Here is a 22,695-nt window from a genome sequence, read left to right on the forward strand (position 1 = left end):
GGTTGACAGTTTAGATAACTTATGTAAGAAAGAAAAAAAAAGGCGGTAGCTTTAAGTTTCTCTGCTTTTGGTTTAGTCAGCTTCTTGCAAGGCAGCACGGTATCATGAGCTTGGGAGAGAAAAACTGTACACACACATTTATAGAAGAGACATTGAGAATTTCGATGATGAGCAAGCAGCATGTTTGTGAAGAGAACAAGAAATTTGAAACCTCCAGGGAGGAAACACACACAGGCATAGATAAGGAGGAGGGACGGCAAAGCAGGAAAACAGCAAGCCTCTAATGTGCTTACTTTGCACTGCTGCACACTTAGTTTTAGACACAAACACATACACACAACCATTTGTTTTAATACCCAGCCATTTTTTTTATTTTCTATATACACCCAACTGTACACACTGTTTTGAATGACATAAATTTACCCTTAGAAAATAAAAAAAGTGCAAATATCACAGTATGTAATAACTTACTTGTGGTTTCTACATGAGATGAAAGAAATGTCCTACTCAATGAATTTTCCTTTACACAAAAGTGAAATTTCTTTTTAAAATCGGATCACATTCTAACATCACATCTAGTTAAAATTACCCTAATTTAAATGCAACTTGGTCCATTTATGTTAAACATTTTAACTGAAGGTCTGAATACAGTCTGGGAAAAAATATGGAGTCATATATTATAAAACATTCAGCTATTATTTTATAATGCACAAGCCATATATATAATGCCTTCTATTATGCACATCAGAACAATACAAAAAAGAACTCACTATGGTTCTATAATTAAAATTTTTTCAAAGGCTGAGAATCTAAAGTGCTAAAAAGATTTAAAATGAGCTAAAACACAAAAGCATACACAGTACAAAATAAAAAATAAAAAGCTTATCTAAGGTTCAAAGAGAGCTTCAATAATAATATAGCCTATAGATTTTCTTTGCTGACAACTTTACAAAAATGACAACACAGTACTATAAAGCTTAACTTTACATCCAGTTTACCATAAAAAAAATAAAAAAAAATAAAACAAAAAAAAAGTTTTCCCTTCTTAAACTAGACCCAGTCTAGGTATTCTACAAATACAAGCTCCAGGCCTGTATGACGAGTTCCTGAGTGATGCTGTCATTCCTTCTCTATTTCCCAGAGAAGAAGAATCAAGTATCTTTTTCATGATGTTTTGACAGCAAAGTGGATTTTGTTGATTAAAATACTTCCAGCAGAGTGTGATTACAGTAATCTCCATTGGAGGTCTCTAAGGGTCTACCTAGACCCTTAGACGCAGGACCTGTGCAAGCTCAGGTCCACATTTTTGCTCTGAGTCAAATCTCAGTCTGTGAGTGGTGGTCATGGGTCTGTTCATCATTTTGTGTAATATCCAAGTATGGTCTCTTGTGATCAGTGGAGCTGGAGACAGAGCCGAGGATAGAGGATAGCTCAACACTGTTCCTAACCTGGATTAATTTGATGAAAAAACATTTTACATCTGTCTAAAGGAATATAAATGATTGAGGAATGGACTCATATAGACTCCATGACTGCTTCAAAGGCAGGGAGTCAACTTTTTTCCCCTTTTTGTTTCCCATGCCGGTAAATCTGAATGAACTGTACTCTGATGCTCACGGTTTCCATAAATTGAACTGCACAATTAATGGTGGACAATCTAAACAAGTTACTGATGTGTCACATGACAAAAGTTCAAACTGGTATTATTTTATATGCGATCTAAGCAGCTTGCAACTACCATAAACTGTTAGCACAAAAAATGTGAAAATTGAAAAACACAAAAAATAAAAATAGACATCTGCAATGTAATTAAACATTATATCCATTTAGACGAGGAAGAACAGTAGTCTGTGTTGTAAGCCTATCTGACATGGTATTTGAAGCAGTAGCATAGCATTTTTAGTTGCAATTTTAAATTACCAGGTTTGTTGAGTGAATAAAATAAACCCAAGACCCGAGATCCCTGAGTCCTCAGTCCTCTCCAAAATGCATCCTGTCGAATCTGTAATATATCAGGCAAATATGTGTCATGTAAATATATTTTTGAAACGTTCGTTTCAGGTCCGGTTGGATCACTGAATACATTTCCCAGGTCTTTTAGGGTTCAGGTCCATCATTTGGGACACGTGAAGACCTTTAATCTCCATCCATGTGCTTTACACTTTTCTGAGTCTGATCTGTAGCTCTACCTAAACAAAAATAATTTACAACAAAATGGATCAAAATGTTCTTCTCCTCATGAGATGGCTCATACGCACACTTTGCACTGATTAAGTCAATTTAACTTGATAATCTGGTGCTCCAGTGAGGTGATGTCTGTGAATTTCACTGTGTACTTGTGTTTACCAACCCAGGACACCAAGAATGAGAGCTGTAGGATGTATGGAGAGCTCAGTCAGCGCTTTTTAGAGTCACTCTTCAAATGTGGGAATTCACTTGACTCAGCTTTCCCAGGAAAAACCACAGCTGACAACTGACTTACGGCTGAAGAAAAAGTGATTCTGCAGTGCCGCAGTCAGAGGTGGACCGTTCTTCTCCATTTTATCATTTACTTTGATAAGAAGACTATTTTTTTACATAAAAAGCTTTACTGCTGCAGATTTGATTTGCATTGATTTATGTGCCACACCTTTTCTTTTTAGGTCCATCTAACTCTTCTCCTGGGCCTGTAGCATGTGTTGCCTGGTGGACCCGGTGCTGGTGCTGCCGAGAGAAGAGCCACCAGCCTGTTTCCGCATCCGGTCCAGCATGAAGAAACGCAGCATCAGGAGGAAACCTGGGATAACAGACAAGAACAAAGGTGCAATCATTCGTTTTCCTTTTCTATTCTAATTTTTCAGTATCCCTAAGAGCTGTGCACTAAGTGGAAGGTAGAGAGATGGGTCAAGGCAGGTTTCAAATACATTTGTACAATTACTTTATTGCAATCTGATTTAAAACAAGACAATCTTCCAGTGGGAGAACCTAAATTAACTTGTTTCTAAATCAAATCTAAGGTAAACAGTGTTTTCTCAAATTAAGAAAAATAATAACTATAGGATATGACACCTTTAAAAAAAAAAAAAAAAAAAAAGATTCAACCTGCATGCTTAAGGTGTAGACTGTGAATAAAGAACTTGCTTCATTACCTGGCACAAGATGTTTGTGTATGTATTCCAAAATTTTCAGGCATTTCATCCGCATTTTAGTATTACTGTGTTGATAAAGGAAATGTTTGCCTGCTAGTAATCCCTGGTTTCAGTCCCGAATTAGTCAATTAAGAGTTAACTGGATGCAACTCATCACTTAAGGTTTTAGTTGTATCATAGCACCAAGTTTACAAGACTTCATATGAGACGAAATAATGTGACAAAATTGATTATTGCTAAGAGTTTACTGTCTGTGACCATCTTTATACTATACTATCTTCTATCTATACTATACTATCTGCAACATGTTTTTACACTTTGGATTTTTGTACAGATTAACATTATGTGTGAGTCTTAGAGGTGCTAGTAGGCGGATACTGTTACCTTTGGACAGAGCAAGGCTAACTGTTTCCCCTGGTTACCAGTCTTTGTGCTAAGCTAAGCTAACAGCTCCTGGCTGCAGTTAAATTTTTACAAAACAGATATGAGAGATATTCTGGTTTTCTCATCTACCTCTCAGTAAGAAAGCAAATAGGTGTATTTCTCATAATGCTCAAGTACTTCCTCACATATTTACTGTACAATTTTTGTGCATAAAGTTCACCTTCTGTAAAAACTAGGCGTGCCATTTGGCAGAGAAATTCTCTTACTGAACTGCAAATGTGCAGCAAAAATGGGGTTAACAGGTTGAGACCTGAATCAAAAACAAGCGTCCTGCATGTGAGAGGAAACAGCTTTTCTTCTGATAGGCACCAGTAACAGAAGGCCTTGATTAACCATAGCCATTGTCTCATTCCCACACTGATACAATGGACCACTGGCTCCAAATACACAGCCACAAATCTCTGAGCCAACAATGAAAATACCCCAGACTATATATAGTTAAGCCTTGTGTGAAGGTGGTAACGATAAGATGATGATAAAAAATGTAGTGTGTCGTGGTTTATTTCAAGTGTTTTTTCCATGTTGGATCAGTGTGTTTGCCTAAGTGACAAATATGTGTCTGGTGACACAGTTGAATGTCTGAAAAAGCAAGTCTCAACATGATATAAACCTAAGCAAACACAGACCTTGAAAAGAGTTGAGGGTGCAGGAGAGGAAAAGAATGAAGTCAGAGAGGGGCCCAAAGTCCAGGAATGTCAGACCCCAAGTTGTCCCGAAGAGACAGCTGAGGCCCCAGATGCTGAAAAAAGCCACACGGTTCTGCCTCCATTCATCTCTGGTTCGGATCTTCCTGTAGACCAGGAAGAGCATCACAATGCCCGAGGACACCAGTATAACCAGGACTGTCATATTGGTGAAATAGTGGGCCAGCAAGGCACTGTAGGTAGTTGTCATCCAGCACCTGAAAACACCAAATACACTCAGTGAAGGAAAAGCAAATAATCCCCAAAAAGGATGAATAAAATGCTACAACAATATTCAACAGACAGTCCACCATGCTCCTGTTGAAGACAACTGTTAAATCATGGGATGTGTAACTTAATAATTTACTGTTTTATTTCCACACTATCCAAGCATTATGTTTCCCCCAAAAAAAATATCTAATTGAATGAAACAATCTTGCTTACATCAGATAGGGATTGTGGATGTCATCGCTTGGCACCACCTTTCTCACTCCATAAATGTCACCAACTGCAGCCAGGATGATTACAGGAACAGCAGGGAGAACTGAAATTTTCAAAGTTCATATATTATTATGATGTTAACTTTAATGCACCATGAAGTACATTTTTAGAGATATTACTTAAAACACTCACCAAAGCCAATCAGGTTCCATATATACGGCTTTGGTGAGGGGCTGAAAATCAAGTAGACCATCCAGAAAGTGTAAAAAATTTCTATGCCCATCCAGGTGAAAGAGCTGAGTAGGGTGTAGTGGAGGCTTGCCCCCACCCAGGAGCACATGCTCTCCCCAACCCCGTTGGCAAGTACTCCAGTAAAGAAGAAGAGCAGATTTAGAAGGGCGAGAGACACAGCTAGGCCTAAGTGGATGGGTATGGACTGTTCCTTAGATCGCTTGCTGGGGGGAGAGTGAAATGGAATTGACTAGGTTACTTAATTGTTAAAATATAGCATATAATATACATCTTTTTTGGTAAACCGCATAAGCCCCCGAAAAGTACTCTTACCTCTTTTTGCAGAGAAAAATTATGAGAGCTATGCAGCTGATCACAGACACAGCACAGCCCAGAGATGTAATAGCAGTCAGGGCCAGGAGGTGGCGCACTGGACGAGGCTCCATTTGCTGTCAGTATATGAGGAGCAATGAACAAGTCATTCATACATCAAAATATGAGTGTACACGTTTAATTCTCTATGTATTGCTGTGTGTTTCTTCACCATAAATTGATATGTTTGATTATGTCTGTATGTGTATATAAACTAATTCCTGTAGGCTGTTGATAATTCTTGGTAATAAAATGTTCCTGTATCACATTACTTTCTGTATGTTTTGTTTCTTGTGTGAAAAAATAGCAGTCTTTCTGTTGTATGTCTCACCACAAGTACAGTAAAGTAGGTCAGATGGTTACAGAGGCACTCCGTGTGTTTAGCCCCTCTCAGTTTTGTCTCACATCCATCCACCAACCAATTGACCTGCAATGGATCTGCAAAAAAAAAGATATGCATTTAAACATACTTATCTTGCATCTATGGTGAGTGACAGTAAATAAACAGGAAAATCTTCATATATATGTTGAATGAATATTGTTTATGAGGTTGGTTCTAAAGGGCTCCAACCTTTCCTGGTGTCCCATGAAACACACTTCCTCGGATATTTTTCCTGAAACGAAAAGGGAGAGAGAGATGTGGGCTGTTATCACTTTCCATTAGGATGCCACACATTCATATTTATAGTAATGTTTCAAGGTAACAACTGCCAATTGATTCTGCAGTAACTGAAAGATCTACCACTGTCAATAATCATATTCACTACTTGTGTCCTTGCTGCATAATGTGTCTGTAGTCTGTGTTTAAACACATTGTCACAGATGGCTGAAGTTACCACGTAAAAATAATGTAGACCACGTATGACACTGAACAGTGGGTTTATGTGCATGTGTGCGCTGCAGAGAGGAAGCAACAGACTGTCCTCAGAGTAGAAACATCATCACCATTTGTTTTTGCAAGATGTGAGGCAAGAAAAGAAACCTTCAAGTGGTTTCTGTGTGTTCTCTGTGTTCATAAGTTGAACTGCTGGAGGCCAACATCACAAAACTGAATAGAAGCCTCTTGTTTTGGATTGACAGCATCCGCAGCAAACCAACATTTGAGAAGTTTGTGAAAAATATCCAACTCTACTGCTCATAAAAGCAATATGTATCTGTGGTAACCATTAAAGTAAGATATGGACCAGCACATATTTTTGCTTTAATTAGTTAATCACTCAATTCATTGTATTTAGCTTTATATACAGGCCAGTCTGGACACTGATCACACTGATACAGATAAAAGGGCACTAAAAGCACACAAACTTACAGGTAGGACATCATGGTAAAAGTCAATCTTAATTGGCTCGGACAGATCAGTGATGACCTCGTTCCCCACATTGATTTCCACCACATCATCAAGAACCCTGTTCTTCCTGTGACCGTCCTGGAACACACACAAACACACATCTTTATCTGTCTCCTGATATAACACAGTCTACATATTAATTCACAGAACTTCAGTATATCAGCGTCAATGTATGTATTGTATCAAAGTCTTGGTTTGGATCAAGAATAATGGCACACAGGAGGCAGGTGTATTAAGTCATACTGACTTCTCCTCTCCACTGCCTGTGTTGACTGAGGACAAACAGAGCCTTACCTGGAACAGTGAGTTGTTTTTAAAGAAAGTGCAGACTACTTTGCTGGTGTTTTTTGCTGCTTTTTTGAGAGCAGGGGGGAGGAAGACAGTGGTATTGGACTCTGCAGATACACCTCTAGTGGCCTGGAAAACAGAGTAAAGACCACAGGGTTGCACAGTTAAAGACAGCACAGCAGGGTTTAGATCAGTTGTGCTTCATGTCAATACATGCAAAGTGAACACTGACACTATAAAACCACTATCCATAAACTGAGCATCAGTTCTTGATTATTACATTAAATACAGGAAGTAGGAACAATGACAACTAACTAAAATGTTCTCACATCAATGGCGAGTCTTGAACCGCCCTGTTGCTGTGCTTGTGAGAGTGCATCACAACCCCATGCTGTACACAGCTGTAATTAGTAGATCTGCAAGTGGGATTGCTGGGTACTTACACAAATGGCCCTATTTTAAGATACATAGTTTGGAGGAAAAATGTCAGCCTTTAAAATCCATCCTCTACTTGTCACTAAAATGCAGCTATCATTCACTTTTATGTGGTTAACCTCTTACCTATTTTCTTAACTAAATCACCACCACCCTTGACTTGAATGAAAACGTTTACACGGTTACTCATTCAGTGGGTTAAAAACCTGCTATAAAGTAAGCCCCTGATTAAAGATGGACATGAACAGTCACAGGAGTGAAGCAGCCTACTCAATTAAGCAGCATTATACTGTGAAGTGGAGACAAGTCAGCGCAATGCTTTCCATGCCCTCTGACCACTGTTGGTGCAATAACAGGCTTCAAGTGAATAAATGAATATGTGAGGTCATGAGTTAATTTTCAAATAAATTATGTATTATCAACTGATTGTCTATCTATAACCAGGAATGCTCTCTTTGCTGCCACTGATAAAGAACTTTTAAATTCTCGTTCCACCTATTGCTATCTCGGTTTTCCTAAACACACACTGAGCAATCAAGTCACTAATAAAGAAAAATAATCAGTGTTTTGAATGACAACATGTACATGCACACTAATGTTCTTTTTTATTGTGGATATCAAAATATTCCAAATTTGATACCGGTCATGTAAACAACATTTTCTTTGGATATTCTGAGTAAGGCCTTTCATCTTAAAATGTGGGATATGCTGATAGTATTCTGGTTTTAGGAGCATTCTTTGGATACAGTGCATTCGGAATATTGTCTCTGTGTCTAAACTGTTTTTTTGTTTTGTTTTGCCACAGTTTAAAACCATTGGGCTCTTGCCAGTTTACAATCCACACTGTGCAATGTTATGGATAAGTTGTACTCAAATCAACTTGACAACAGTGTGCAAGACTGGGGTAGAGACACATGCCCAAAAAAACCCCCAAATTTCTGGTCAGAGGGGAAAACACACCTACTTTTAAACATTGTGTAAGACTTGGAATCAAAATATTTTGGAATATGCACAAATACCACAACTGCATGGAATTGCAGGAATATAAGTGGAATATCTATTTTCATTAGCCATATTAACAGCTTAGCAGGAAAATTGTAACTTTGGTGATAAGCAAAAAAAAATGTTTGCAAGGACACATAGTCTGCTAGCTTATGAAACTCTTTGAACACACTGATGTTTTATACATAATGAAAAAAAAAATCTCTAAAATTCTATGATTCCAGCAAAAGACGCACACAAGCACAAAAAACGGATGTATTTGAGTTTCTGTCTCAGAGGAAATGTGCTTAATTTTTCAATATGTAGCTAAAAAGCAACTCAAATGAAACCAGTGTAGCCACAATTGTGCTGATGTGGCCTGTGCACGCTGCAGCATATGTTAACACATGACCTGACAATGTGGTGTAAATTCTAAAGTTCAATTTATTCTTGAGCTAAGAAACAGTTTATACTTTGATGTAATGATATGTTTGAAGCTCCTGAACAGCTACCAAATTGACCTCCTTGTAACATTGGTCTCTCGACTGCTGTTTCCAAGAACCCAAGCATTAAACAGACTTCACACATCTACAATGTGTGAGTGTTTGCACGTTGGTCTTACAGGTGATATGACGTTTTCGCCTCTGAAATCCTTCTTCATCTCCACCTCGTAGCTGCGAGCGCAGGGATGCTGAATATGAACCCCATCCCAGGACATCACCGCAGTCTCTTTAGCTCTGGACACAAACATCAACACACACCATGATATTACGTTAGAAACTGTGGTTCCATATGGCCTTCTCAAAGATGCAAGGTTATTTTTGTAACCCCCACCCCTACATAGTATAAAAAGTAGCTTCCTGTTTGTGGTAAAGGTTCCTTTGATTACAGAAAGGTTCAAAACAGTGGCCTTTGCAATTAAGACAAACTCATGTGAAAAAGGATGTTGACAAAAAAAAGTTCAATGCTACTTCGGCAGTAAATGTACATTTGAGAAAACAGAGAGAGGAAATTACATGTTGACTTGGGTGGATCCCTGGCTCTCTTGACTACACAATGCTTCTGCAAAAAAAAAGGCAAAGTGTAGAATTAGACATGTTAAACTTTAAAATGTTCACACTTAAACAGAAATCTGACTCTAAAGTTAATTCACATTATCTTTGGAGTTTGGGTTGAATTAAGTTTTGAGTCCTTGTGTTTAAAATGTAATCCACTGACTTAAAGGAGCAGATAAATAATCTGTGTACAATCAGTAAAACCCTTATGTTGCTAAATATATTCCATTTATAGATGTACTGTAGACAACATTCATTCTTCCTTACTGCAGTCGATGGAATGTGCATCGAACTTGTAGGCTGTTCGAATTTTGCTGGTGACAAAATCATTTTTGACTATAGCATTCATGATGCCGTAGGCTGCTTCGGATGTGTTGGGACCATCAGACAGATCGGTGCAGCAGGAGCCCTGCACACTGGCAGGCCAGCACAGAGTGAGGTTCTTCCCTCCAACCTGTGCAACAAAATAAGAAAATAACAAACTTTTATAAAGCTATTTAACAAGGAACGCAATTAAGACGATAGCATAACTGGAACTGGAACGCTTTTCACTTGGTATTTCTTTAAGTCGAACACATTTCATGTACTTTCATTTCAGAAACCTTCTACTTTACAGCCTGTACAAACTGTCCTTGCCATCCTCTCACATTTAACCAGTTTCCAAAATGCAGTGCATTGCTACAGTATAAATCTATATATTGCTCACTGCCAGCTCATCACACACACACGTACAATACAGTGGACCGATGCAATGTCAATATTGTATTCTAATTGTTGACTGGTGAAGGAGAATGTACTCCATTGAAGCATCATTTTATGTGTTTTGGCCAATAGCAGATTGGCATAAAAAAAGTAGTACATTAAATTCACATTACATTAAAGAGATTGCACCCTGAGGAGGACAGCAGACTGCCCCCCCACCCCATCCCACCACTCCACACAGACTGCCTGTTCCCCTTGAGCCTGCCCTGTAAGTGTCACTGTCTTTCTCTTAATCACAATTTCAATAACTGATTTTGAAAATTAATTTCATAAATAATATGATGATGATCTTTGTCTTGGTTGTGAAAAAATATAGTGGAAGCAACCTCCTCTGCCTCTATGCAGCAGCCTCGCCTGGTTTACAAATCCTCACCTCGCCTCCTTCTTCCTTTGTCTGATTCACCTGTAGCTTCAACTGGTCCAGCAATGGCTCCCAGTACAGACAGAAGTGAGTTTCCTCCCCAGAACCAATTCCAAGGTCCTTGAGGAGAATCACATCAGACTGCCTACACTGAGCTGTGATCTGCCCATCGATGGACAGAGTGCTTCCAGTAGCTGAGATGGACATCATACTACAGCCTGGGGAGAGGTTGAGTTTCAGGCTCGGGGAGTCATTGCCATGGCGCCAGGTGCCGCAAAACTTCCAGTCCAGGTCATTTTCGCTTAAACCTGAAGAAGACAAAGGAAGGTGGACATTGACAAAAGGGGGCTTAATGTTTGGTTCTAAGCATAATGTATTTTTAGTAAACAAAATAGTAAAATAAATTCAATCTAAAGAAGAGTTGTGAATGCAACTCTGTGAACAAACATTCAAGGTTTACACACAGATGAGCTCACACTACAAAAAACAGCCATTATAAAATATGTTATATGTATATGTTATTTTACTGAAAATAAGGCACATTTTAAACCACATCCTCCAATATTCATATGGGCTTATAAAACTTTTAATAAGATTTCAGACTTGTGAAATGATGTTCAGAAAAAAACATATCATCAGCACCAAAATTACAGTACATGCGTCTGCCTGTGGTGGTGTGTCAAACTGTCTCAGGTGAGTGCACAATAGGAAAAAGCCAATATGTCAGTGCAGTAAAACAGAGCCCTGTGTTTGACATGTGCACATATATGTTTAAAATAAAAATGCAAAATTCAACCTACGTGTGTGCATGCATATGTGAGCAACACTGATGTTACACATGCTGTCTGTACTCTTGCAGAGTTTTTTAAACAGTTTACAAAGGCCAATTTACAACAACAGATAAGATTCTAAATGATTTCTGAAGATCATTTACTAAACCTCAGAATCTGCTATCTCTTAATGAAGCCCATCCTACCTTGCTTCAACATACTGACCCTCACACATTTCCCGGTACAAGTAAAACTGCATTGGTGGAGTGGAATTATCGGAATGTCGGCAGAATATTTTTCATTTTCATATATAGGAGGCACATGTTCCTGAAATTCACATTGCTAAATATTAAACATAACAAACTATAGCAATCAGGTCATAATTCCAATATATATATTATATGTTATCAATTGTGCCATAATACTGTTACTTACACATATACAGAGAAGTTACAGGAATTTAAAGTTGCTGTGTTTTGCTCACAAATATGAATATTGGTCGGAAAATGCTTCAAAATCTAATCAGATCATCTCCTCCACAGAGGAAATGTGTGGTGTCTGTTTGAAGTTTCTACCATACGTCGTATCTGAATATCTCATCTTGAATGTCTCGTCTTGAATGTTTCCTCTCATGACAACGTATACCATACACAGAAACAGGCAAGGCGGAGCTACAATATGTTGGTTACTTGTGACAAATAAAGTAATGCTCAAAGAGTTAATTAAGATGAACATGTTTTGTTTTCCCAGTGTGGTTATCTTACCTGCAGAGATGAGGATGATCAAGATGAACACAACCCTCACGATATCTGTGAGTCGGGGCTCCATTGATAACAGCTGTCACTGGAAAGCAACGAAAGAGAAATACAGTTGTAAAAGAGGAACCATTCATTAGTTTATCCTGCATCGGCAGGGACAATCAGCAGATTGGAAACTCCACCGCTGTGCATTTTTTGACAGATTATGACTCTAAAAGGTCAATGAAACACAATCATACTGTTTCCTTTACATTCACTCTATGTGCAAACACACATTCTTTATAAAATAAAAAGTCCCTATCCAGAGGCGGCATAGGTTCGACATGACACGTTTTTTTTTTTAACGATACTATTCTTATCCAGACGCCTGCTTTCTTATCTATACTCTCTTATCAATGAATACAAATGAGTTCATGTCAAAAACCCACAAAGGGGACCTTTCTGTGCTGTTATCAATGGAAACAGTCTTTCTCTTTAACGGGCACATGCACACATCCTAACACACAACCGACAACTCAGTCATTCCATCAGCTGATAGTAAGATTTTACTCACTGCAGGAAGAAAGACACTGAGCTGATACTGACTATTTTAATAATACACTGTAGACATTCAAGTATTTAGAGTAGAAGAAAATACAATATACATTGCCCTAAAAAAAAACACTTTGCATCATTTTAGACTTACTGAGAACCATGTGAGTGTGACCACACAGCATGTGTCAATTTACCACACTCACACGCACACGTCTGACTTTCAGACTGTGTCTCTCTGACTTTCTGACATTTTCTACTGAACATGCCAACTCATTCCAGACAGCTGTGCTCACACAGATGTTCCAGATTTATGTCATTTACCAACTTTGTCGGATCATGGTCAAACCTTGCAATTTAAAATAAACAGACACCACATCATCACACGACAACGTGCGAGAAGATACAGACTCTGAGTATGAAAGGGAAACAGAGCTGTCGTGGTTGTCCTTGACATCACAAGACAGGAACCGGCTGAACCACAGACAAAGCAGAGAGGCAGCGATGGAAAGAAAAAAAACAGACAAAAAGAAACAGAGGAACATATCAAGCTGCATTGCCTAGGGGGGTCAACTGGCTATTTATAACTACATATGCTGAAACACACACCTGATACTGGAGAAGGACCTGAGCCGTGGAAAACCACTCAGAGACAGACTGATAAACAAACACACACAGTATGTTAAAGCAATATAGAGAAACAAGCTAGGATAAATTTGTGTGGTATGTGACACTTCAACACTTAAACAGATGGCAAAGTTAAATATTTCAATACATGCTTCATTGGTATTGACTGTTTACTGTATTCAGGGACCAATGTTTAGCTCCAAAGTCATTTTAACAAAATCAACAGTGCTCACATCACTCTCCTGGGGACACTCGATCTTGCTTGCTAACCTTTAGCAGACATAGCATTTGCACACTGAAGTCAGAGTGTTAGGGAGCAGCAGATGAACAGATACTCAAAATAAAGAACAGACCTAGCCCTGGTCCTGTTCAGGATAGCTTTCAGGTTGATATCTTGAACCAGGCTTAACTAGCATTAGCATTTACAAGCCAGACTAACAAACAGACACTCACTATAGATGCCTTATCAAGCATCTATCAATCAAATGTCCGGTGTCTGCAAAAACATGCCCTTCTAAAATAAAAATTTCTGGCTTTAGGTTACTAAACCCCATTTAATACTGTAAATAAGTTTGGCCAATAGGTTAGCATGATAGAAAAGTTATATTTCAAAAATGTGTTTAAATATTATGTTTACAGAAACCTTTTTGATTATTTATGAAAATACAAGGGGGGCAGACAACCAGTTGGAAGTGTACTCAAACTGCATTACCAGAAGTTATTTTAAATATACAGCATGCTACATGACTACCACACATGAAAGAAAAAAAAAACATCTTGCAAAAAAAATGTTTTCATTATATTTATGTTTTACTTTATCATTCTACAATAACAAAAGATGATGCACTATAATACCTATAATTTAGAGTACTTTCATTTCAAGGCAAAGGAAGATAGTGTGAAACTGCAACCTCTGTGTATTTTACTCTGCATGACTTGTGGTTTTGGCACTTCCCTTTTTTAAATTCAAGAGCGACAATAAAACTTTATGGGGAAAAGGCACTAAGGTGTGACTTCACAGTGGTTTTGTTAAGGAACTAATATATAACACACATACACACACACACTGCTGCATATGCTGCGATCTTGCCCAAAACCTGCCCCTTTCTGCTCATTCTTTTTTGACATCATTTCCAAGGCTTACAGAATGCCTTCTTGGTTTCAGATAATTCCAGTGTCTGTTTTCACTTACAGAAAGTTATTGCTTTTTCTTCTCAATTTACAAGACACTGAATTCTATTTAATGGTAAGGATGTTACCAATAGATTACAGATGTGATGCAAAACATCAATCTGGAGAAATTCAGATGCACTCTAACTGGCTCAATTAAGCTATTTTATTATTTCACCTGGCACCCATTATAAACTAGGTGAATAGTCTACCTGGCCTGGAATTATAACATTATACCTCCTCAGGTGGTCTGCCCTGCTTGAATCCACTATGATACATGTATTTTTTTTTGTTTTTTTTTTTTTTTCTTCTTTGCTTCTTGCGATCTGTCTCTGTCTTTCTTTTGGTTACAGTTTTCTATTTGTACCTTGAGATAAGCTCATGTTTATGTCTTGTTTGATAAATGGGACAAAAATCTCTATGAAAAAAATGTTTAAATGATTCTATTTAAAAATAGAGGCCAATACCAAGAAATGGTTCAGGTTTGGTTTAGGCCTGACTCGCTCTCAATAACAAACTTCACAGTCAAACAGCCTACAAATGTGGTTGCAGTCTATTATGCTTACACATAGAGAAACTTGCAGCATGGCATATGTAGACTACATCTGGCAATTTGGCTGCCAAATCCAGCTAAATAAACAACTGAAAAATCAAAGTAATTCAGCAGATTAATTTGTAGTGCATAGAAAGTTACCTCAGTATAAATGATATTCCAAAATCTCTACCAGTTAAAAACGAAGTTGTCTTACTTTATATGTACATACCACTTTACTGCTTTATCACTTTTTATTCAAAATTAAGAACTTGACTATTGTTCAAACATGGGGAAAAAGTAAAATATTAGATCTGTAATCATCTCTATCAATTAAAATTAGATTAGAATAGAATATAGAGATACAGAATTGTTCATTGCATTAAAAAAAAGCTAAACAAAGAAAAAAAGCAGAGTGATTTTACTTAAGCTTCTTTAATAGATCAGCTGAATTGTGTCAACTGTCTCAATCTAAAATTCCTACAACAGAAAATCCTATGACAAAGACAATAAAGGTAAATTGGGATATTTTCAAAAAGTTATCAAAAATGTTGTTAAACTGCCTGGGGTTTGGTGATAACTACACATAAAAACAATTTCCACATCTGCTATAATTAGACCCAAGCAGGACTACGCAGTCATGTTTTGGGGTGAAGTGATGACACATTACTATACAACAAGATTCTACAACAGTCGTTTGGCATCACACTGCTGGTGAATTCACCGGCTGCATTAATGTGTCACTCACGTCAGCCCTGACTGCTTGTGATGGCTCTCTGACTATAGACAGCGTATTGATGAAGACTCGCTGCACTGAAGGAAGTGGCCAAAGTCACCCCACCCACAGCTTAAAGTAAGAACCCACAGTGGAAGGCTCAGTTCTCTAGAGATGTTTGAGAGAAGGCGAAAATGTCCCCCACTGACAACACAAACCCCTTTTGTATGTGCTTGCTGCCCTAAATGAACATGTCTGAAAATGTCTTACCACTACATAGAGTGTATATGTATGTGCATTTAACATAACTTTTCCTTTGGTGCTTCATAAGAGAACATTAAGTACGACTCAAACTACTTTAATGTCGCTCTCTCACATGTTTCAACTCGCTGAATTGCCACTACGTGTAAACTAACTCTCTCTCTACCCCCACACCCTCTCTATTGTCCCTGCATGGCGCCCAGGCATCAGCTCAGCGCAAGAATTTCCCCTTTTCTTTCACTCTCCAACCCTTATGTGGGTGTGTGAGAGGCACTGACCAAAGACTGGCATAAATGGATGTGTGTGCGAGACGCAGACTGGAACGCTGCTCACATACCAGCATTTCTCATTTGTAAGTACCAAGCGCACACTCATCTTGAAACTTGCTGCCTTACTGTGCTCGTCACTCCTACACTCATACAGGATCATATAGAGCCCTAATGTGTGTTTATGTGTCAACACATGCAAAACCTCCACCAACCCATGCATGTGTGAACGAGACAAACGCCGCAAACCCCTGACCTCCCAGTCTGTCACTTTGTGTTTTCCAGTAAAATTTTGCATGTGTATTCCCATCTGTGCGTCACATGAGGGTCTGACTCACACCCTCATATTCACAAGTCTCGTTTGACCTCATGCGAATTGGAATGGCAGCCGAAACAATGCGCGACACAGACAGCAGATAATGTTGACAGACAGAGAGTGGGCAAGGTACCAACTCTTTTCAGCAATGTCTGAAAAGTCTGGTTTTAGGGTGAAATGTCTCAAAAACTATTTGATGGATTGGCATGACATGAGTTTGGTGATCACCTGGCTTTTCTATAAGCACCATTATTGGGTCAACATTTCAGTTTGTTCTTTGCGTTCTACAAATGCTGGCATGCTAAAACACAGAGACAGGATGGTGAACATGGTAAACATAATACCAGCTAAACATTAGTGTGTTAGTATCGTCACACTGAGTATGCTGAGATTAGCTTTTAACTCAGAGCACCACTGTGCATGATGATGTCACAGGCTGCAGTTGTCCAAATTCCCTAGATAATTGAAGTTGTCAGGTCTGGCTATGAATTACACCAAAAGGCTGATTTTAAGCTTCAGCTACACCTATGATCTAAACTTAAAAACCCTGTGATATACATGACCTGTTTTCAGAACCTTAAAGCACCTCGAGAAAATACCACTTCCTGCTCTTCTTTAAGATGTTACAGCATCTGAATGTCTCATTTTCTGACTGCCTTTCATATCTGTTCTTCTATGTTGCTGACTGCTCCTCTGAACAACATTTTATTAGTAATTTTCATGTCTAATTTCTCTTTGAGTAAGGTGTCGCTTGCACAGCGCATTTCTGGTTCAGCTAACGACAAAGCCTGACACAAATCAAAATTCACATCATTATCTTGCACATGCATTCACAGTAGACTTTAAATTTTGTCCTGCATGAGTTTAACTTTGAATCCACCCCACTCCTCCACAAGCAGCAAGCAGCAGAGTGAAGGAGCAAAGAATGTGCACGGAAGCGTAATTTAAGAAACAAAAGCTGCTCTTTGTTGTCAGCCTGTAGAGCTGAAGTGACAGCGAGTGTGAATATGGGTCAAAGACCACTGGCTGGTTTGGAGGCTGTTTAAGCCAATGGCTAAAAGACACACACACACACACACACACAAAAAAAAACAAAAAAAAAAACAGACACACTCAGTCAAAATGACAGGGAGGGGACTGAGGTTTCTGACCACTTTGAAAATGTATATCTTGAAATCATACATATTTTAATTGGATATATTATTTCCAGTTCTTAAGGGTAAGGGGTAACGGTCTAAGTGACTGATGGGAACAACAATATTTGAAATTGATCCAGTATAAAGCCAGAATGCTGCACCTGGCAATAGTGAACACAGGCTGCAATGTAACCACTTTGGGCATGTTTGCACAGTTAATTTATACAGACTAAAGATTTTTGTTTTTGTATATATATAAGTACATGACAGACTTTTTTGTTAAAGAGTAAGATCCTTTTTATTTAACTAGAAACAGTTCTGAAAAGGCTACAGCCAAACTCACCAGACTCCATTTAAATAAAAAGCAGTTTATCACCATAAAACACACTTCATTCAAAGTCAGACAGAAAAAAAAATAGAACTCACAACAACTGTCTTGGTTTGTCTTTCCACTACTGGTTTGCTTGAAAACAACCAAACAGTGTCCGACTCTCAGAATAACAGTCTGAGCCTGCCAGTGGCAAAAACAAGCACTTTTTGGAGGCAGAAGTGCACCCTGAATAGTTACATTGCAGCCTATTTTGCTGCTGCTGGCTGCAATGGTCTCCCTCATTAGTCACTTAAACACAAAAATAGGGTGCAGGCTGAAATATACCAGTTTCACCCATTAAGAATTTTAGTAATAAGGACGGAATCAAATTAACAGTGTAATACACAAACCAGTCATGTTGGGCAAACTGGTTAAGAAAAAGACTTTCACTCTTAGTGCTGAAGCAACACATTGACCTCGACTGTCTTTTTGCAGGAGCTGCTGCTGTGAGAAGACTGCAGTACTACAGTGTTATGCATTGCTGCCAACATGGTTACAAGATAAGATTTGGGTTTGTTTTCCTGAGGCACAATACAAGCAGCAGCTGGTGACATGCTGATTTACAGCATATTAGCAGTTCAGGGCTTGCGTATAAAAACGGCGGCTTACAGTCATATACTGAGCGGAAACTGAATACCTTTCTGAAAGTGAGACTCATAACATCAAATGGAAAGTATTCCTATGAACTTTTTTTTTCCACCAGATGCAACAAACAAATAAAAGCCAGCAGAGCTGTGTCAAAGCAGGAATGAGCATCAAAGCTTTCTGCACAGAAACATTTCAACTTGAAGTGAAAGACATAATATTGCTGATATGGCATTTCCCCGGGGCTACAAAGGACCTTGCATTCTTTGTGGCAGCGCCATAGTGATGCAGTGTCTGCATGAGTGTGTATGTGTTCCTTTATCTGTATCTTGCCGTTGTCTGTGAGGAAATTGGAGGAGCAGGTGGAATGCTGCAGATATTTCCTTTGGGGCTATGAATGAATCAATAAAACAACACACACACACACGCGCACACACACACACACACAGACAAAAGCCAGCATGTTATTAGGGCCTAAATCACCCCCAGTGTGGCATTAGGTGTGGGTCACGAGGTCTGATTTGCCATCAGGGGCTTTCTTTTCCTCATTATGAAAAATGAAGTCAGCACAAAAGAGAAGTTTTTTATTCTTACAATGAGTCACACATCCACTGCAATATTTGCATTTCAAGGGCTGAAGCGTTTGGAAAAAAAAAAAAAATCCCTTAACTTCACTTTCAGTTTCAAACACCAAGCGCTCATCTGATCTGCGCTGCTTTACAAATGTTTAAACTGGTGCAATGCCCATATTTTTTTTAGGCTTTTTCACACTATGGTTTTTTTTGACTGAGTGAAGTCTTTTGATTGTGCGCCTCAGCACAGTCAGGAAACCGCATATGAGAGCTGTACTAAGAGCATGGTAGAGCCCTAAAGTCCCTGCTGCCTGTCTTTGATGTCTGCCTTTTCACATCGAACGCCATCATGGGTACACTCATGAGAAAATAATGCACAAGTCTGTGTTCAACCCTGTTACTGTAAATAATGACCCCCAGCACCAAACAAATAAGGGACTGTTCATTATTAATGAGCATGGAGGGGGTGGTGCAAAACAGGGGAGGCATTTCAAATAATTTTTACGCACCAGGGAGTTTTTTTTATTTGGCTTAGGGTAGAGACATTCAGCTTTAAATGGACATGTTTTATATTTATTTTAAATGCTCCTAAGAACTCAGCCCGCAAGTGGGTTTTTAAAGGCATATTTTCTTTAAAAATCTCCTAAACCACAACATTTATCATAGCCAGAAACAGTGAGATATGGTATTCTAATGACTGAGGGAGGATCATGCATTTCTCCTCAGTCACTCAGAGATGCCTGAAGAAATATAATTGCGACTCCAGGTAGGGTCATGATATTAAAAACAAAACCAACAAAGTCACGCCGCAGCCCCCTGTCTACTACGATAAATAAAGTACAGTCCCTACATGAATAAATAAGATATTAGCCCACCTACAATCAATTATATAGGCTATAGCAACTCAATCTATAACCGCAAAAATGGTGTTGCCCGTAAAAAAGTTGCCCGTAAGCAGAGTCAGGTTCAACTCATTATCACGTTACTCGACAGGACACGCAATTGATTAATTAAATTAAAAAAAATATATATATATATATTTACATATAATAGGTTTATATATTTTTTTCTTAAAACAAAACTGTTACACCTTAGCATTTAACAGTGATTATATGTTTAGGTCACAAATAGCGTTGCAAATGAATATCAGTCATTTCAATGACAAATGAATTTTATTGCTTTGCATAGCATAGCTTGTTTCTACATGCTACAAATAACCTTAGTAACCTATGTTTCCTCGGCTTACCTTGAGGACTTTTCCTGTCAGCAGTCGAAGGATTCTGGTCTCCTCCTGAAAAACACAAGACTTCCTGATGCCTCAAGTCTCCAGATAAAATTTTGTCCCGCTGTTCCAAACAAACTGGACTCTGTAAAAAATGTCAAAATAGCTAACGTTTCAAAGCGCAGTGACAATCTAGGATGGACGCTTAAATTCAGTGAACCACATGAACTGAGGCTGACCAGAGGGGAAAAAAAACTTAATTCGTGTTGACTCGTAGTTTTTCAGGTCATTTCTTGCGTCTTCAACACACGAGACAACGCTGAAAGATATTTAAAAAATGGAAAGTCTTGAAGGGCTGATCAGAGTCGTCACACACAGCCTGTGCTCGCGGACACTATCAGTGCGCGCGAGGTGTGAGCAAGAGCTGATGTGAAGGCAGCTACGATGAAAGGAGTACAGTTTCCGATATTGACTTTCACAATACATCTCTCAACCATAGACAGTGTAGGCTCTCAACCTGACATGCAACCTGAGCGGCGGAATAGAGAAGCACTCTTAATATAACTGTGTATGTATAATTTATGTAATCTTATCTTTCCCTATTGTTTTCCTTCTAAAGGATAATAATTTAAAAAAAACAAACAAACGTAAAAATAAATGAATACCATGATAAATCACCTCTTAAGTGTTTTTAGTTCTCTTACTTCAGACCCATATATTTTCCTGAAACTGAAGGGCTAATTTACAGATTAACTTTGTCTACAAATTTCTGGGATACAGAAGCTAAATATTTTAGTATTTATTATTGAGATATTATCATTTTTTATGCACAATAAACAAAATACAAGAGACAAATAGGCTACAGTAGGACTTGATGTTGATTTCTTGTGAAGGCAAGTGGGGCAAATTTAAGAATGATTGTAATTCTGGATTCATTCATTTCATAAAATAAACCTTGATGGTGCTAGTATGTATCACTGTTTTACTATTTATGGTCAAAAGTTTTTAAATGGTGTTCCAAATGCCAGTTAACAAAAGGCCAGGTAATAAAAGCCAGTGGCACAACTTTGGTGCCATGTGGGGCTGACTGCTTATTGCCCCACTGCACTTTGATTGGCTGCTTGCCAAGTTGTTACTGCCATCATCATTTGCTCAACTGGCAGAAATCACAGGGTCTAATATTGCTTTTAAAGAATATAGTTACTGTGGTCACCATGATGTGGATTAGCTTCTGAATCAGCATGAATTTAAAAATAGTAAGCCTTAAACCATAAGGAAAAAAAGGATTTTCACCTCATAGGGCCTATTGCTATTAAAAAAAACACTGGTTTAAGGAAAAAGAATTTGCAGATTTAATGTGGAGTAGTTCTGCAGAAAAAACATTGCTACATACTTTGTCAGAGAAGCATTTTTTGCCTGCTGCGTGTTCTTTTTTGGAGAAGAATGGTCTCTAGCAAGCATAGTAAGCTACCCAAACCGACAGGGCATAGCTACAAACAGGGAACCGAGCATTAACAAATTATGGCCATTGTCAAACTGTGCTTTGGCATCTGTGCAAAGTAGTTGCTGTCCCACCATTTTTCATTTATTCCACCTAAAACACAACTGCTGTAGCCTATGCTGACTGCAGATAAATGTATACTCATTAATGGATTCCTTATTAAGCCAAGAATTGCAAGCATATAGCCTATTCACCCATATTGCAAAATTTCAGTTTAACACCATGACTAATGTAAATTGTGACTTTTTTTCACCCCAGTTAAAATTTGCGCCTTTATTTTGAAGGCAAAGTCATTTCCTCTTTGTATTCTATTGTTTCTCACTTGATTGCTGTCGGTCGAGCTGCAAGGTGTTGACGGGAAGCCAGACGGGGTGACTGGATCTTTGGAGCACAGAGGAGGGGCTGCATAAGTGAGAGTACAATCAGTCAGCTCACTTTCTAAAGCCACCGTCAGGCCAAGACACGGACAAAACTTTACATTACATTACATAACTTAACCTTCAAAGTTTGTTAAACAACCATTTAATCTCATTGTTATTGAGTCATAGCCCTGCATGATGTTAAGTTTGACAATTACATCAGATAGGCTAACCTCCCCCAAAATCCTATGAAAATAAATGTTCATTGTGTTAATGACTGCTCTGTTAAAGCCTTGGGTTTTGGAGGAGCATACTTCAAGGTATTGCACAAGTTCTCAAATAAGTACCCTATCAATGTCTTGAGACTGTTGGAGCCCTGTCTGGTCTATGGGCATATCCATATAGAAAAATGTTAACTTGGTTATCTCCAAAGCATTAACAGTGACCCATGCTTGATGCAGGCTTTTATTATTAT

At 38.4% G+C, this 22,695-nt stretch overlaps 1 protein-coding gene across 2 annotated transcripts; it reads right to left on the reverse strand.

Annotated features, from left to right (window-relative positions):
• Nucleotides 1-343: 343 nt before the first annotated feature.
• On the reverse strand, nucleotides 344-20,603 carry LOC121941515 (adhesion G-protein coupled receptor G5-like). Of its 2 annotated transcripts, XM_042484331.1 has the most exons (16): nucleotides 20,385-20,603; nucleotides 12,064-12,142; nucleotides 10,542-10,837; nucleotides 9,674-9,860; nucleotides 9,368-9,413; nucleotides 8,974-9,088; nucleotides 6,942-7,064; nucleotides 6,609-6,725; nucleotides 5,871-5,913; nucleotides 5,631-5,737; nucleotides 5,261-5,376; nucleotides 4,889-5,151; nucleotides 4,700-4,799; nucleotides 4,199-4,473; nucleotides 2,630-2,776; nucleotides 344-2,002 (listed from the first exon to the last, which is right to left on the reverse strand). In XM_042484331.1, exons 2-15 carry the CDS (start codon nucleotides 12,125-12,127, stop codon nucleotides 2,649-2,651), a joined length of 1,980 nt encoding a protein of 659 aa, XP_042340265.1. In that variant the 5' UTR covers nucleotides 12,128-12,142; nucleotides 20,385-20,603; the 3' UTR covers nucleotides 344-2,002; nucleotides 2,630-2,648. The 2 variants fall into 2 exon arrangements, with proteins under 2 accessions (XP_042340265.1, XP_042340256.1); XM_042484322.1 differs by having other exon boundaries at nucleotides 344-2,776.
• Between the last annotated feature and the right edge of the window lie 2,092 nt (nucleotides 20,604-22,695).

This window comes from Plectropomus leopardus, chromosome 1 (genome assembly GCF_008729295.1).
Source record: "Plectropomus leopardus isolate mb chromosome 1, YSFRI_Pleo_2.0, whole genome shotgun sequence".
In the NCBI taxonomy this organism is placed as follows: Eukaryota; Metazoa; Chordata; class Actinopteri; order Perciformes; family Serranidae; genus Plectropomus; species Plectropomus leopardus.